This window comes from Ruditapes philippinarum, unplaced genomic scaffold (assembly GCF_026571515.1).
Source record: "Ruditapes philippinarum isolate M1 unplaced genomic scaffold, ASM2657151v2 ctg8415_1_1_1_1, whole genome shotgun sequence".
NCBI lineage: Eukaryota > Metazoa > Mollusca > Bivalvia > Venerida > Veneridae > Ruditapes > Ruditapes philippinarum.
Window position 1 is genome coordinate 1,581 of NW_026860538.1, and position 16,788 is coordinate 18,368.

General features: G+C 35.1%; 1 protein-coding gene across 1 annotated transcript; it reads left to right on the plus strand.

Moving 5' to 3' along the window:
• Positions 1 to 1,602: 1,602 nt before the first annotated feature.
• Positions 1,603 to 4,831, plus strand: LOC132760511 (uncharacterized). The gene is made up of 3 exons (XM_060752498.1): positions 1,603 to 2,294; positions 4,018 to 4,135; positions 4,674 to 4,831. Exons 1-3 carry the CDS (start codon positions 1,875 to 1,877, stop codon positions 4,829 to 4,831), a joined length of 696 nt encoding a protein of 231 aa, XP_060608481.1. The 5' UTR covers positions 1,603 to 1,874.
• Positions 4,832 to 16,788: the final 11,957 nt, after the last annotated feature.

Consider the following 16,788-nt stretch of genomic DNA (forward strand, 5'->3'; position numbering starts at 1 on the left):
CTTCAGTATTATATAGAGCTTATTGCCCTTTGTTCCTTTCTTTGTTTTTCTGGACTTATTACAGAGTAATTCAATTAAACTTCATCAATGGCCAACCACATTGAAAGGAAATGCAACATATAAGAACCACAACTTTCTTTAATTGCCAACAACCATAAATCTATATTTCAATTCTTTTACAAGGTATTCTGTTACTAGTAACATCCTCATTTCTGAAGCAGTCTTGTGGGGTTAATGATCACATTTAGTGATAGTTCTAGTTTAGATTAATATATGCAAGGTCAAGGTCACTTAAGATGATAAAATACAGATATTTTGTCCAGAGCATATCTTCTCTACACATAGTAGGATTCTAATGAAACTTCATTGAAATGTTCGCCACTATGAGAAGCATAAGTATAACTTGAAAACTAGTTGTTGGAATTGAATACAACTTAAGACAGTGGTCAAGCACATTGAGGCGGATGTTGAGTGCATAAGAACCACAACTCCATATTAACAAAAAAAAAGAGTTAGTGCCCTTTGATACTTTTCCTTGTCTGGAGCATAACTTGAAAAGTACTGGTTGGAATTCAAAACAACTTCATACAATGGCCAAGAACAATAAGAGGAAGTGCAGTACACAAGAACCATAACTCAATCTTCACTAATAACATAGGTATTGCCCTTTGATTCTTTTTCTTGTCCAGTGCATAACTTGAAAATTAATGAATTGAATTCATTGCAACTTCATACAATGATCAAACACAATAAGAGGAAGTGCATTGCACCAAAACCATAACTCTATCCAGAGTAATTATAGAGTGATTGCCCTTTGTTAATTTTCCTTGATGCAGAGCATAACATGAAACCTACTGATTGGAATTCAATACAATTTCATACAATGGCCAAGCATATTGAATGGAAGCGCAGTGCACAGAAACCATAACTCTTTCTTGACTCATTTAAGAGGTTTTGGCCCTCGTCAATTTTTATTGTCCTGTGCATTACTTAAAAATTAATGGTAGGAATTCAATGAAACTTCATACAATTGACAAGCGCAGTGAGATGAAGTGCAGTGCATAATAACAGTAACTCTAGTTGGACTAATTACATAGTTATTGCCCATTGTTATTTTTTTGTCCAGTGCATAATTTGAAAACTAGTAATTCAATACAACTTTATATAATGGTCAAGTGCAATGAGTGGAAGTGCAGTGTACAATAACCCTAACTCCATCGTCAGTATTAGCAGAGTAATTGCCCTTTGTTCCTTTTCCTTGTCCGTGCATAACTTTAAAACTTAAGGTAAGAATTCAATGCAACTTCATACAATGGTCAAACGCAATAAGAGGAAGTGCAGTGCTTTAGAAGCTTAACTCCTTTTGGACTTATGACAGAGTAATTCAATAAAACGTCATCAATGGTAAACCACAGTGAAAGGAAATGCAACTAGCAAGAACCACAACTATCTTTTATTGCCCGCAACCATAACTGTATTTCATCTCTTTTATAAGGTATTCTGTTTTAGTAACTTTCTCATTTCCGAAGCAGAATTGTGGGGGTATTAATCACATTTAGTGATATTTCTAGTTTGATTAGTTTTAAGAGATTAATTGAACTACTTTTTATCATCACAATGTAGGAACAATACCAGCTAGATGGGATATAAGCTCGTTTAATGATATATTTGGGAACGCATGTTTCAATGGAAATTGTTCAGATATAAAGATAAAGAACTTGAAAGCTCCTGACTTAGAAAGTAATCAAGTAGAAGTTCAAGACACGGAACAAATTGCTGTTAAACTAACAAATTCAGTACAGAAACGTGAGATAGTTGCTGTGCAAGAAACAAGTCCATCAGCAGGGAACAACACACCTGGTGTCCAGCAACCCATGGACGCCTCACTCAGAAGCGCTGAAATTAATAACCCTTTACCAATGGAAAAGAAAAAAAAGTTTGACGAAGTTGATTCTTCAGGACCAATGGAAGTCCAAGTAACTGAATTAGATTCTGTTAGCAGGGATGAAATGAATAAAATAAAAGAGAAAGAAATAGAACTGAAAAGAAAAGAATTGCAGCTTAATTTTATGGAAAAAATTTACTCATTCATAAAAGGTCCTGAGGATTTACCGGTTGCGTTACAGTACATGAAGGAAGTCAATATCCAGATGGATAGATTATCAAAGGGCAGTGTCATTTTCAGTATTTACATTGGCTCACTAGATGCTTTGCAACAATTTGAAAAGTTATGGAGATATGGTGGGCTGAAAAGCCTGCTTGACAAAGAAATGTTAGGTGAAGACATGCTTAAGGTATGCATAACTTAGGTTTTACTGCATCAATATTCTCTCTTTTTTGCTCACAAAAATAAACGATTCGGTAGGAGTTTAAGATAAACTTGATTTGTTGCATTTAACTGTCCGTTTTCATGCGACAACAATGGTATGTTCTTGTGTTTGTTTCAAATCAAATACTGTGAAGTGTCATTACGTTCCTCTTAACCTTTTCCTTTGTATACATGTAAGCGTGTTTCGACGGCTTTTTGCCCCCCCCCCTTTGAGGCCTCAAACAGTGAAAAATGCCCTATTTAGGCCCCAAACACTGTTTTTCGTTTGAGAAATGTTGTTAAAAAAGTGGCCACTTTTTCGGCACCGTCCCCCATCCAAATGTTACATGAGGGGTTTGCCAGAAAAGGGATGTGGCCCCTTCTGTTTGGGGGTTTTGAAGGGGGGGGGGCGGAGTCCCCCTCATCGTCAAGAAAATTTTGGACATGTGACAGGCTAAAAATGGCCTCAGGTTAATCTTAGGGTAACTAGAAATCGACGCTGAAAAGCCTTCTACTCTATCTCAATTCATTTAGAAGTTGCAGCACTTTGAAATCAGTTCTGATGAAAAAACAACAACAAAAAAACAATGCAACGTAGTGATTTTTGGCAATTTTGAGACGTCCCCCCTTTGCCATGGTAACAGGAAATTTACGATTGAGCAGTCAACATTTGTGCCAAGTTTCATCAGTATTGAAGCATTTTTCATAGTTTCATAGCAGTTTGAATTTGTTACAGGAGGCTTTTCAATGAAACCGACCTTTTTTGCAATATGCTCATGGGGTAAAAGGTTAGTTAAAAACATAAAACATATCAAAAAACAACAATTTTTCACCAAAATTAGATGTTAGGGCACGCGTTAAAATAGAAAAACTAGTTTTTGGGTAATTCCAATGGTTTTCATCATTTTTTGTTAATTAAAAAATAAAAAATGTCAAAAAACAACAATTTTTCACCAAAATTAGGTGTTAGGGCACGCGTTAAAATGGAAAAACTAGTTTTTGGGTAATTCCAATGGTTTTCATCATTTTTTGTTAACCTTGTCCCTTATATAAACGTGTTTCGACGACTTTTTGCCCCCCCCCCTTTTTTGAGGCCTCAAACAGTGAAAAAATGCCCTATTCAGGCCCCAAACACTGTTTTTCGTTTGAGAAATGTTGTTAAAAAAAGTGACCACTTTTTAGGCGCCGCCCCCATCCAAATGTCATCGCAAAGAAAATTTTGGACATGTGACAGGCTCAAAATGGCCTCAGGTCAATCTTAGGGTTACTATTAACCGATACTGAAAAGCTTTCTACTCTATCTCAATTCATTGAGAAATTGCAGCACTTTGAAGTCAGTTATGATGGAAAAAAGCAATGCAAAGTAGTGATTTTCGCAATTTTGAGACGTTCCCCCCCCGTTACCATGGTAACAGGAAATTTACGATTGAGCATGCTGTTACAGAGGCTATGGTCTAGTTAACATTTGTGCCAAGTTTCATCAGTATTGAAGTATTTTTCATACTTCCATAGCAGTTTGAAATTGTTACAGGAGGCTTTCAATGAAAACGGCCTTTTTTGCAATATGCTCATGGGGTAAAAGCCTACAAAAAGGTTAATGTGTTTTACTCCTATCGAATAATTTGCGACCAAACAAAACAGACGCTATGTATGAAAACGAAATAACGTTTCGTCGAGAAAGTTATTATTTTTCTCGTAATTTATTGCAGGCGTTAAAGGAAACTGCACGTGAAAATGGCCATCCAGTTGACAATATAAAGTCGGAACTAAAGGTTTTTGAAACAGACATTGAACGTTGTAGATCATCACTGATGAAGTCATCCTTTGGTAAATCATTTATTCACGGTCTATTTCTTTTATCAAATCGTCTGCATTTAAACTTGTAAAAAACACAACTTGAAGTAAGATATTTATCTACAAAAAATAAAATTTTAAGAGTTCTTAGCATAGTAGTTTAAAAGCTAGTTTTTTGTTTCAGCTGTTTTTGTAAATTTAGGTAAAAAACCCTTTAATTAAAAAAGGGATTTATTTGAAAAGGAATGTTATTACTAAATTAAAGTTGATAAGATTATTTTGAAAAACCGTCATATTTTTGTTAAACTTTCACCAAAAAGTTATTTTTATACATTTTTTAGTTATTGAACATGTTTGATTTGAAATTTTACTTTAAAACCCTATGTTTTTCTAGTTTTTCGTTAAAAAGTTTGGAAAGACTGCCCATGGGCGGGTAGAAATAAAAGCTAAAAAAGGAAGGGGAAGCTACAAATATGCCATTGAACTTCTCCAAAGAGTTTGGGGGTGTTACTCGAGGACCCTTTTATATTTGATAGAGCGCATTGCTTCTTTGAGTCTGATTCTCTGAAAGAGAGGCTACAACTCGAGCATACAGCGGTTTCCAGTCGTTCTCATATTACGCCTGTAGTTGGAGTTTTTAAAGACTGGTTGAATACAGAATTAGGAAAATATTTGGCGAATATAGATGATGCCACTAGTCAACATCTTATTACACTAGGTGTACATTAAAGTCTTTTTGTACTGAGGGCATGTGGCAATCCCACAGGAATTTTTACGAAAATTTTTCGTTGTAAAAAAAAGAGACTTTTATTTTTTAGAGAAAATTTGAAGAGGTGTAAAAGAGCTCGAAAAAAATGTTTTTTTTGGGGAATTTGTTTAAAAGTCCAAAAGAGGTAGTTGTTGAAAAGAGTTTTTACAGAGGGCTTGCAAAAATCTGATAGGAAAAGAAAATAGGTAGGCGGGGTATTAAAACTTTTAGCAGAATATTGTAAGGGTGTTTTTTTTAGAAAGTTTTACTATGTAGTTGCAAAAAGGGTGACATGAAGACAATTGCAGTTCCCTTTGGTTATGTGCAGACACGAGGGGTTTGTTGGGGTTGTTTGTCAATGAGGAGATAAAGAGAGGTTTTTCCTGTTCCCCTTAAAAACCAAAGAGCTGCGAGAAGGTATTCTTTGGCAAAAACCCCCAAATGTATTTCAAAAAGCCTTTTATAGCTCTGACCTGATTATTGTGAATTGGGGGGTTTAGCATGGGGGTAGTATTTTAAGGGGGGAAATATAAAAAAAGAAAAAAGTAAAACCAGAAACCTTTTGGGTTATTTTTCGTACAATGTGGAAAAATCTTTCGTTTTAGAGGAGGATTGCAGGGTTTAAAATCCACAGTAAACGGTATTTTTGGGAGGGAATTAAAACATAGGACTTTTATCTGCAGTCGTCCGTTAGATGAAGTTTTGGGATCGGAATATTTAAAATGTTTCCCTTCAATGTATGAAAAAAGTTTGAAAAAACTTTTAAAACCCTTGGCTTCTCAAAATACCTTTAGAGATGGGTCATTTCAGAAACATCAGCCATCTTAACATATCAGACAATGCTTTGTTTGAGAAAACCTCTCGACCAGTTGGACTTATGTTTGCAACATCACTGAAAAATCTTGAAGTTCAAAATTGCTCCCTGGGGGATGATGGATTGAAAAATTTGGCTGTAGATTTATCTAATATGGCACATCTGAGGCAGCTAAATATAGCAAATAATCGGATTACTGCAAGCGGACTGTTATCTTTAACGAAAGCCATGGGTGGAAATAAAGCAATGACAGGGCTTCGAATACATAAAAACTATTTCGGTAGAGATGGAAGTGTTATTCTTGCCAGTTGGCTAGAATCTTTGATCTTGCTTGAGGTGTTAAATGTCAGTGAATGTGGAATCGGAGACAAAGGAAGTCCAATTATTGCCAGTTCTCTGGTAAGCAGATCTTTGAAGAAGCTGTCAATGCGAAAAGAATGAATTGTCTCAAGGGGATCACGTGATTTTTTCAGGAACTTCCAAAGGCCACCTTATCTGGAACACTTGGATTTTAGTGAGAACAAAATATTTGCAACATCTGATAGAAGAAGTCTTTCAGTAGCTGAAGATTTGTCCCCAACTGCACAAGAAGAACCATTTCTAGACTTCCTTCTGCAGCCACGAGCAATGAACCACCTTTCTCTATGGAATACGTATCTTTGGTCAAAAGCGCATCTTCATGAGTTTAAACAGTTATAAATGCTTCGAAGAAATGACTTATCTCTGTTTACAAGAAAACAATATATCCGATGACTTCGCAAGAGATGTGTGCGAATGCATCAAGCTTTCAAACGTATATATATCCAACACTTCAATCTACGCCAGAACCACATTGGTAATAATGGGGCTAAATGCATAGCGGAGATGCTTGGTGAACAGAAGTATTTGAAAGAAATTCTTCTGGATAGAATGAGATAGGTGACGACGGAGCGAACCAGATTGCGTCAGCTTCTATGTTCTTGCCATCCTTTCAGTTTCTTGATCTGTCTTGCAACAACATTTCCCGGGGCAGGATTTATGCGTATTGTTGGGGAACTTGAAGCCAGGATAAACACTGGGGAAGAGTCATCTTCTCCTGGCATAAAGCTTGGTGAGCGAAGACTCATTCAAAAGCAGAGTTCTTATGAAGAAAACAACTTTAAAATTAGCAGAGAGATGGACAAGTTTTTGGTTACAATGTAAGTGCTGGCATGATTAATAATCAGATGAGAATGTTTGCAACAAACTGTATTGCCTGGCTGTTTGTTTCGAGGATAAGATAGTAATGATATACATGTTGTACATGTACATAGACATTGTGTAATAGGACCTTAACGAGACACAGATTTTATGTTTGTAATTCATGGAATTGTCAGTATATGATCAAGCCAGTTCAGTTTGTGTGTTTTAAGATTTATGAATTTGTGACAAGACAATCATTTGAAAAGCAATATTTCATTAATGACTCATTTCTAGTTTTGAGTAAGTTTAAACTGTGTAGTCATATTGGATTTGGTAGCAAACTGAAATTTCATATCGGATGTTAATAGTTAAACATTATCTTTGATATAAATTTTGCATGAATTTTATTCCATCACAATGTAATCTTTTGACATATTTATAACTTTATTTACTTTACTGAATATCTAACAAATGTTTCACTGACGCAGCAGAAAATGAAAAACATGTACAGAGACATATAATATGTATTTTAACGTCTCTGAGAGGTAGTTGTTTGAAGTATACATTTAATATAAACTTTTATATTGGCTTATTAGTGTATTAACTACTAGCATTTTTAGCTTATAGATATACATATTTGGCTTGTATTTTAAATTGCATTTGCATCGAGTAATTGTTATGTGTGTTAATGTATCTTGATAAGGAAAACTGTGGTCCTGTCAGTAGGATCTTTTAAGTGCTAATTATAGATTTTTCTACTGTTTGTCATTGTCATAGAGCATTTGTATACATATTCATGGCCGGTCATGTTCTTGATTAATTTGATTTTTATTGAAGAATTACAAATTATATTATTTGTTCAGATAATGTACTTTGTCACCTTTGCACACAATATAATTGGTTTAACTATGTAATAATTGTCTAGAAGTTCAGCATTATTTTCCTAATAGAGTGCATATTTAGATATGTGTACCTAGATTGTTAAATGTTTCACATCGAATAGCGTCCCTGGTTTATGCTTAAAGGTTGTATTGTTATATATGTTTACTGGAGCGAATGGGTTCCTATTTAATAGAAATAACTTGTAAATACAAGTATCAATGGCCGATGGTGAAGGTAGATGAAGGTGCCACGTCTTGAAGGCGGTGGTTATATACACCTGCGTCAAAGAGTCGAATTTTGCTGAATAAAATTGTGTTGTTTTTTAATGCACAAGCTTGAGAAATTGGATAACACTGGGTTTTCTTGTTCCATGTGCTTGTGTATCTTGTTTTCTTTGTTCTATAAAATTTTGGAAGGATAATAGTCTTGTATTTCTATTGTTAGATAATAATGTTTGTAGAAGATTTAAGTTCTGTTTTAAGTTTATTCTAACGTTGTATATAAGAGATTATTGTGTGTTACATAATAAAGAGGACATTTAATATAGTTCCCGTCGTACGTTTTCCTTGTACCACAGATAAATATGTATTAAAGCTGCATGCCTGCAGATGAGGCAATATATTTTAAGAAAAAATAAAATTTAGAAAAATGTACATTAGAAAAGTAAAACTTTCAAGTACAGTGTCGATTTACATGTTGTGTGCGATTTATGACTGATTTTGCAGTACTTGTCAGTACACACCATATATTTCTAGTGCGTTACTATCGCAGTAAGGACATATTTTGCATATTTTTACCTCTGTAATTTAACATGGATTGTAAGTGGTGTTTACTTTCATTGTTCCCTTTTTATTAGCTCGACTTTTCTATGAAAAGGGGAGCTATCCTACTCGCCCCGGCGTCGGCGTTGGCGTCACACCTTGGTTAAGTTTTTCGTACCACCCCACTTTATTTCAGAAGTATTACAAGTATGGCTTTGAAACTTACCATACTTGTTCACCATCATAACCTCCATCTACAGACAAGAGTACATGACTCTGTCAAGGTTTTTGACAGAATTATGGCCCTTTTTTGACTTAGAAAGTGTATTGAGCTTGGTTAAGTTTTTTGTACCACCTCACTTTATTTCAAAACCATTGGAGGTATTGCTTTGAAACTGACCATACTTGTTTACCATCACGACCTTCATTAACAGACAAGAGGACATAACTCTGTCAAGGTTTTTGACAGAATTATGCCCCTTTTTGACTTAGAAAATACATTGAATATGGGTAAAATCCACTTATTGCCTTAACCCTTTGAGATATTGCTTTGAAACTTTTAATGCTATTTCACATCACACAATTCAGTAAAATAATTCTTCACTAAATATCTTAATGCTCATGGCCATTGTTCACTTTAAAAATACAGAGATTCTTGTATTGCCTTTTACTGCAAAAACTTTTTTTATTGGCAAGCAATAAAAAAGTCGAGCGCGCTGTCTTACGGACAGCTCTTGTTATTTTTCTTCTACATTTTCAATTTATTCATGAAAATAACCAGGAATCTGGAGGCATGCTGCTTTAAGCAAACTAAATGCCTTTGCAACATCATTGGTACCCTTCAAAATGCATGCTGGGAAAGATAAAAAAAAATCGTGGTTGCGTCCAAGGATATTATTTTCTGTCTGATATGACGACATAATCAGTTCTATCTGTGGGCTGGCGCCGTGCCCACAAAGAAATAATCGGGTTCATTGCATTATGAAACTTGTTTTGATCATTATAATTCTTAAATAATATGGTTCATAATACGAAATATGAAAATTTGATTGATACAGAATTTATTTTAGTTCGATTGTGTATGAAGCTATTGGCTTATAGACACACTTTCGTATCCGTTCTTGGAACCAGCCAGTACTGAGCAATCGGTGTAACGTTTCTTGCTTAAGGAAACAACGAGGTTTGAACCTATGCTGCAAGCGATCATTAGATCACTAGTCTGACGTGTTAACCACTTTGCCATGCCGCCACAAATAATATGAAAATTTGCTGATTTGCAATGAAACAAGCATATTTTGAAAAAGGTATTTCGGAATAACAATGCCCGCTTAGCTCAATAGGTAGAACATCGATCGTATAGGTAATCCACGCGACGCTTGTATGATCCTCGGGTGTTGTGTAACTTCTTTCTGACAATTAGTCTCGGAAATTGTACAAAATGGTCATTTGTCTCTCGCTACTGATTCAGAAATCATGTAGGATAAGTTGTCGTTCACTTATGGAGATATTGGTTATTACTAGTTAGTTATCCAGGAAAGCCGGTTATATGGATTGATCTCTGGGGTATTACCAAACATTTGTTAAAAATCGGCATGAAAACCAGAAAAACAAACGAAAGTTTAGCGTGTGCTTAAATCCTTTTAGGACAACTTATATTATAGATATAGTTAAAAACAGAGTTCAAGTAGAGGAATTGGAAGCAGATTCATTTTCAAAAATATTTATTCATAATAGCTTAGTAGATTTTTGCTAATGTCAAATCATCTTAGTATATAATTGAAAAAATGTACATACATGATAACAGTGTAACATTAAATTTTGACGCCGTTGAATTTATCCCCCAATGAGCCCCATGGGTCATTTTTCAACTTGCAACATTTTACCGTGCGTTCGTGTGACAATACTGGCGTACTTATCAGGGGAAGTAACCGCTGCGAAATCGCAAACTCCTCACAGCGGTTACGTCACGCTTTGCTACTTTAACCACTGCCACCACTGAAATCACGTGATGATAGTTGTATCATGTGACAAAAACATGGCGGCCAGTTTCAGAACGCCAGGGATCCCATATCAAACTGGCAGATTTATAATTACATCCTTACCAGACAAAATAAGTTCAAGACACACAATTTGTTATCACTTTGAAACAAGTGCCGGATCAAATTTTTTTGTGCAATCGTTCAATAACTGTTTATATTCTACCATTGTTTACTATGCATACGGTGTCACAGTGAAAATATCTTTCGTTATGTTTACAAAATAATTTTTATACGTATATTTTTTTACTTTCTTGTACATTAAGCATAACTATTTAACGAAAGAAAACTAAAATGATATAAAATATTCTATTTTTAAATTAAAAGTGAAAAAAATATATCCGGCTATATTCGACCGAATTTACTTGTGGTGGCAGTGGTTAAGGCCTCAACAGACGGTAGGATTTTGAAGTACAACACCAATTAAAACTAAGATGTACAGACAAATCTTAATGTGTGAAGGCTACTATTTCTTGATTTCGGAAACCTTATGTCAAGATGTAAGGGATAGGACATGTTCTATTTTGAAAATCTTGTCGTACCGATTTTTACAGACCTCCCACAATGACAAGTAACAGATAACCAAATTATCTCCTGATAATGGGTGTAATGAATGAAATTCCAGAACAATTAGGGCTAAAAGGTAAACATAGTAGTAAGATGGGGGTAAAAATGATGTTGAAAAACTCTTCAGGAGACCCACAGTTGTGTTATGTTCGAATCCTAAATTATTCCGAAAATGATTATGTCACGGTATTGAATTCTTCTCTAATTAAGGGAGGGGAGGTAGTTAGTAGGCGGCCAGATAGCCAGTAGAGCCACAGTGCGGTATTCCGAGGGTCCAAGGTTTGAGTCTCGGTCAGGCTTCACATTAAAAATATGTATATACATGTATATATTTTTTTTAAAATGGAGGTGTTTCAATCATTACTCATGGCGAAAAAAGTATTTAGTGAGTAAAGTATGTAAAGGATCAATGTAAAGGGATCCTTTTTAGGGGAAACCTCAGATGATTCTTACAGTGTAGAATTACCGTCTGAATGCAAGTGTTGTATAGCTTTGAAAATTGTACATCTTATCTCTAATTAGTGCTGTACAACTAAATCCTACCGTCTGTTGAGGCCTTTACTGTACAGATCAGGGGAAGTAACCGCTGCGAGGAGTTTGGCGAAATCGAGCAAACTCCAAGCAACGGTTACTTACCCTGATCCGATATGCTTGTGAAATAATTTTTATTACACCTGTTTCTTCCAAGCGTTTTCTAAAATGTAACTGACCATATTTTAATGAAAACAAATAACGATTGATCAGTTCTAAACGACTGTTTTAATGAATTGCTGACAGAGTCAATTGTCAACGTAGAAAAATTTCTCAGGTTCAGTTCTCGACGTTGAAACGGGCAGTAGCTGACCGGACAATTTAACATAGAAATAGGCTATCCGAGCTTTTATGCTGTTATAAAACGTATGGAATCGTCCGATTAGAAAACGAAAAAGTAATTAACACAAGCAATTTGACATTTATTTATAGTTGAGATGAGGCCACTTTGTTTCTAAACTTTGCTTCGTTTGTTCCACGATCACAAATATAAAATTTCTTGTGGTCTGCTGTTAATTACTTGGTTTATCTCTGAACATAAAGTAAAAGTCTAGGTGGAATTTTAAATCATGTCCAATTAAGTTTCAGCAAACATGGGTTTTCTTACTTATGAATCTAGATCAATATCTAAATGTACATGTCTTGTAATGTAATAATAAAGTCTTTCTAAAATTTCACCCACTTCTGCCAATTCAACACAACTAAAATTAAATATTAAACATATTAATAAACATGATGTAGAAATTTTTAAATATAAATGTTTTGTTTTATTCCTTTACTAGTTGTAAACATGGAGATTATCTCCATCAGAAATGATTAAAGTAACCATCTGCCATCCGCTAAGACAGAATGATGATTTTACGGCGAGAACGTAACTACCATCAGCCTTCGGGAGTGTTGAATGAATATTTAACAAAGTTACATATCTTGTTGGTCTCGTGAATATTAAATTTCCCATATCGAACAGATAACCCGTCGGTGCGCGAAATTACCATTAAACACTTTAAGCCATTTATTTCATGCATACAACTATATTAAAATTTTGTAATGAACTAAAGAAAATGAAAGTATCAGACGAAAATAAAATTTAGTATTTAAATTATGCAATTAAGTCTATCCTTTATTGCAGATGTTTACAGATCAAATTATGATGAATGTTAAAGATATTTGAACGGCGATGTAATAAATGTTCACTTTAATTTTATTTAGAACTCACATTACCACTGTAACTATCATGGGTATTTTTGACTATTGAAGTGTTTGGTTTTATTTACCCTCGCCGGCGGATTGAACCATATGGGCGTACTGGGTAAAAGGTCGCAAGGTCACTCGACCGTATCAGATTGAGGGAAGGGAGTCGTGGGAGATGTAAGGCGCACGATAGGTGGTAAGATATGTCATAGTCTTAATTTTTTTTTCAAACAGATGACCCAAACATTCAGAACTTTTAGCTTGTAACAAGGTTGCCAACACCCGTCCAAAATAGCCTTGAAAATACGTGCAGCTTTTCGACATACGGTTGGATTCAATTGCAGGTCTGTCGCTCATCCACTTTCTGTTTACCGACTCAGTAAAACATTTTCTACTTCAAAGTCTCATGATATTTGGTATACAAATGCAACCCGGCTATTTCTGTCATTGACCCATTTTTTTCTTATTTCGATAGTGATATCCTTTTAAGACCAATAGACCATTCATCAATTTAAATCTGGAAAAAGTCATTATACAAGTGCAGCGAGTTAAAAGCAAAGTATATGAAGCCACAGACGCTTGGGGTTAGATCTTGCCCCAAACGTGATACGCCCCTGTAAACCCTCTATCAAAAATATTTTAATATTTAAACACGAATGGGACATCTGCTACAACGATACAACTGGTTTTCAAACTCAAAATTTTTTTACATATCTGAAAAAATTACATTTTACCATTCAGTCTCAATAAAGTGTTGACTTGATGGTAAAAGGTATTTCTTTTCAGATATGTAAAAATTGTTTGAAAATCAGTTGTATCGTTGTATCATGGTATCAGTTACCCGCACTCCAGATCATGCCCGTTGATTGGCCCATTTTTGCTTGGGTTTACTTATTGTGACGGCAGAGAAAGTGAAAACGGCAGAAATATCATATTCAGATGCTCGTTCATTGGTTACTTTTTTCTAAGGTTTCATATTCTGGCAACAGGGAACGTGTTGTAATGTTTTACTATGATACAAAAGAGAAAGAACACCAAAACCCTCGGCAATCTGATTTATACTCGGGGGCTACGCCCCCTCGTACAAATCAGATAGCTTCGTGTTTCGGTGCTCTTTCTATTACATATTTTTGATAGAGGGATTACAGGGGCGTATCACGTGGGGGGGGGTGACTCTAAAGGAAATTCAGGAGACTATATGGACCAAGTAAATTCTGGTGTTAAAACAATCCATTTGGGGGGGGGATGTGAGTCCCCTCTCCCGACCTAAGGCATATTCCTTTGAATAAAATGCGTTTAAACAGTCCATGAATAAAATGGACATATTATGGTAAATTTATTTTATACATGTATAAGTATGCTTCAATAACTCATACACGTGTGGTTCTTTATCACCTTCATTCATCCAAACAGAACTGATCCATTTTATGGGCCCCGAGAAAGCTTAACATTACAAACTTCCACAGAAGAGACAATCATGTCTGTATAACAAACACCCGTTATGTCACTCTTGTTGTCTTCATACAATTTAGATTCTCCGAAGAACGAATTGCATTTAAGTCTCAAGATATACTTCTCAAAAATATATTATCATAGTAACTGTAAACTAAAAAAAAGTGTCTCATATATATGAACAATATAATTGTCTAATGTATGATGGCTCTTTCCGTTATTTAAGTGTCTACGAACATATATTTTGTGACCTTGATATGGAATGATTACAAAGATTAAAGTTCAACTAGCGTTTGATTGTTTGAATAGATAAGAATTAAGGACTGTTATGAATCTATACCATCCTGTATATACGAAAGACCGGTAGGGCCATTTCAACTTCATGAATTCCCGATTTCATCGTCATGAATTCACAATTTAAACTTCGTGAATTCCCGTTTTCAACATACCGAATTCACGATTTCAGCTTCGTGAATTCAAGACTTTAATTTCACGAAAGTTGAAATTGTGTATTCTTGAAGTTGAAATCGTGAATTCACGAAGTTGAATTCATGAAGTTAAAATCGCGAATTCATGAAGTTGAAATCGTGAATTCGTGAAGTTGAAATCATGAATTCATGAAGTTGAAATCGTGAATTCGTGAAGTTGAAATCGAGAATTCATAAAGTTTTAATCGGGAATTCATGAAGTTGAAATGTCCCCACCGGTCTTTCGAATGTATAACTGTCTTCTTCCTGTTGTAAAATTAAGTAAAAAAATACAGTGATCGGGAGTAACTGATGCTTGTTATCGCAAGACAGGGTACATGTTGAATCGTGTAGGCTTGCAAGACGGGGTACAGTGATTTCGTTTATCCACTGTGTCCACTGTTTGTTGCTTAGTCGATTATACTCTTTTTATGATCGAATGATTTTACAATGGATAGTTCAAAGTTATAATTGCAGGGCATGTCCATATATACAAATTCCGCGATAAAGCAATAGATATAAATATTTCTGAAAAGAATTCGAAGCGAGCGACTATAGAGTGTCTGCCTCGCAAACAAAGGATTGTGGGTTCGGGACCTTCTCAGGTCATTATCATGGTTTCTCATATAAACAGTTCTGGCTAGTTGAATGAGGTGATTTAACAGCCGTTTGAATACCCGACCACATAACCTGTTAAAACTCTGTAAAAATTAATACTTAGAACTCCATAGATGTGCAGCAATGCAAAGGTATGCTGTCCAATGAAAATCATCGTTACAAACCTTTGTATAAATAACGCCACTAAGTGCTTCTTGAGACCAATAAAAATGCGTAATAACTACCTATCGCCTTTTAAATATCCTCTGTAGATTCGTATAACATATGCTGCATAATAAGTTATGCAAATTATGTTAATAATTAACGTGTCTTAATTCTTTAATGCACACAGATATATAATGATGATTACATATTAAACCCCTTTCCAATAAACATCTGTTAAAATTTATTTACAGTGAGGTTCACCTGACGAGAAGTCCTGCCGACTTCGTTATAAAAAAAATAAAGAAAATAAAGCTCTGTGACACAAGTGCAAACATTTTCCTCCGGAAATGACTGCAAGCTTCCTACATTTGAGCTGACTTATAAGGCTATGACGAGCACTTCCGAACAAATCCAATAACTTAATTTCACCTGAATCAGTCATGTGTCTTTACCACATGACATTTTGCGATCTGCGATGGGCAGCCTTAATACATTCTATGCACGCGTTATTCACGTTCTAAACTTTATCTGATTAAAATATATAATGAAATATTTAACAAGTTATGGAAGAAAATAAAATCTTGACCGTTGACTATATTAGCTGTTTTGCTCCACTCAGATCATAAAATGTTACGCGATATAGGCACCGAGTCTGTTTAGCTCAATTGGTAGAGTGTTGGACTGTATAAATCGCGGGTTCGATTCCCGGACGGTGCTGGCCACTTTCGTTGTGATTGATCATGAAATCGTTTCTACGGTCATTTGCACTGTACCTCTGCTCTGGTATTTACAGAAGTCATCAGTTCTGTGCGAATATGAAGGCATTAGTTCTGGAAACTGCTTGACAGCATGTCCAGGAACGATGTAATGGGTTACTGATCATGGGTCAAACTACCAACACCACCACCCAGTGTAATGGACGGTCAGTAAATAAATATATTATGCGGAAACCTTTATCACTAGTTTTACGACGTTTACTTCCTGTCCTTGTCATAAATAAAAAACACAAACAAGTAAAAGTTTAGACAGATGTATGCGCTTAAGAAATGCCAATTGAAATGTTTGTCAGATTAAAATTTGCATTTATTTAAACGCATTTAAATTGAAAATCCATTTGAGTATAAAAGCTGTTGAATTTTCCGCGCTCATCAGAATACTTTTCAGATTTGATTTAAAATTTAGCTTTGTTGTTACACAATTTTATTGATGAGTCTTTTCCAGGGGATTAGAATTTAAAGCATTTTCAATTGTACGATTCTGAATACTGTTTCGGATAAGCTTCAATTAATGAATACATTTGAAACATGCATTTCA

Excerpts from the sequence above, each read along its gene's own strand:
- LOC132760511 (XM_060752498.1), top strand. The coding sequence starts at position 1,875 with ATGGACGCCTCACTCAGAAGCGCTGAAATTAATAACCCTTTACCAATG. Across the intron at positions 2,295-4,017 it reads TAGGTGAAGACATGCTTAAG|GCGTTAAAGGAAACTGCACG; the intron begins GTATGCATAACT and ends AATTTATTGCAG. Across the intron at positions 4,136-4,673 it reads ACTGATGAAGTCATCCTTTG|AGAGGCTACAACTCGAGCAT; the intron begins GTAAATCATTTA and ends ATTCTCTGAAAG.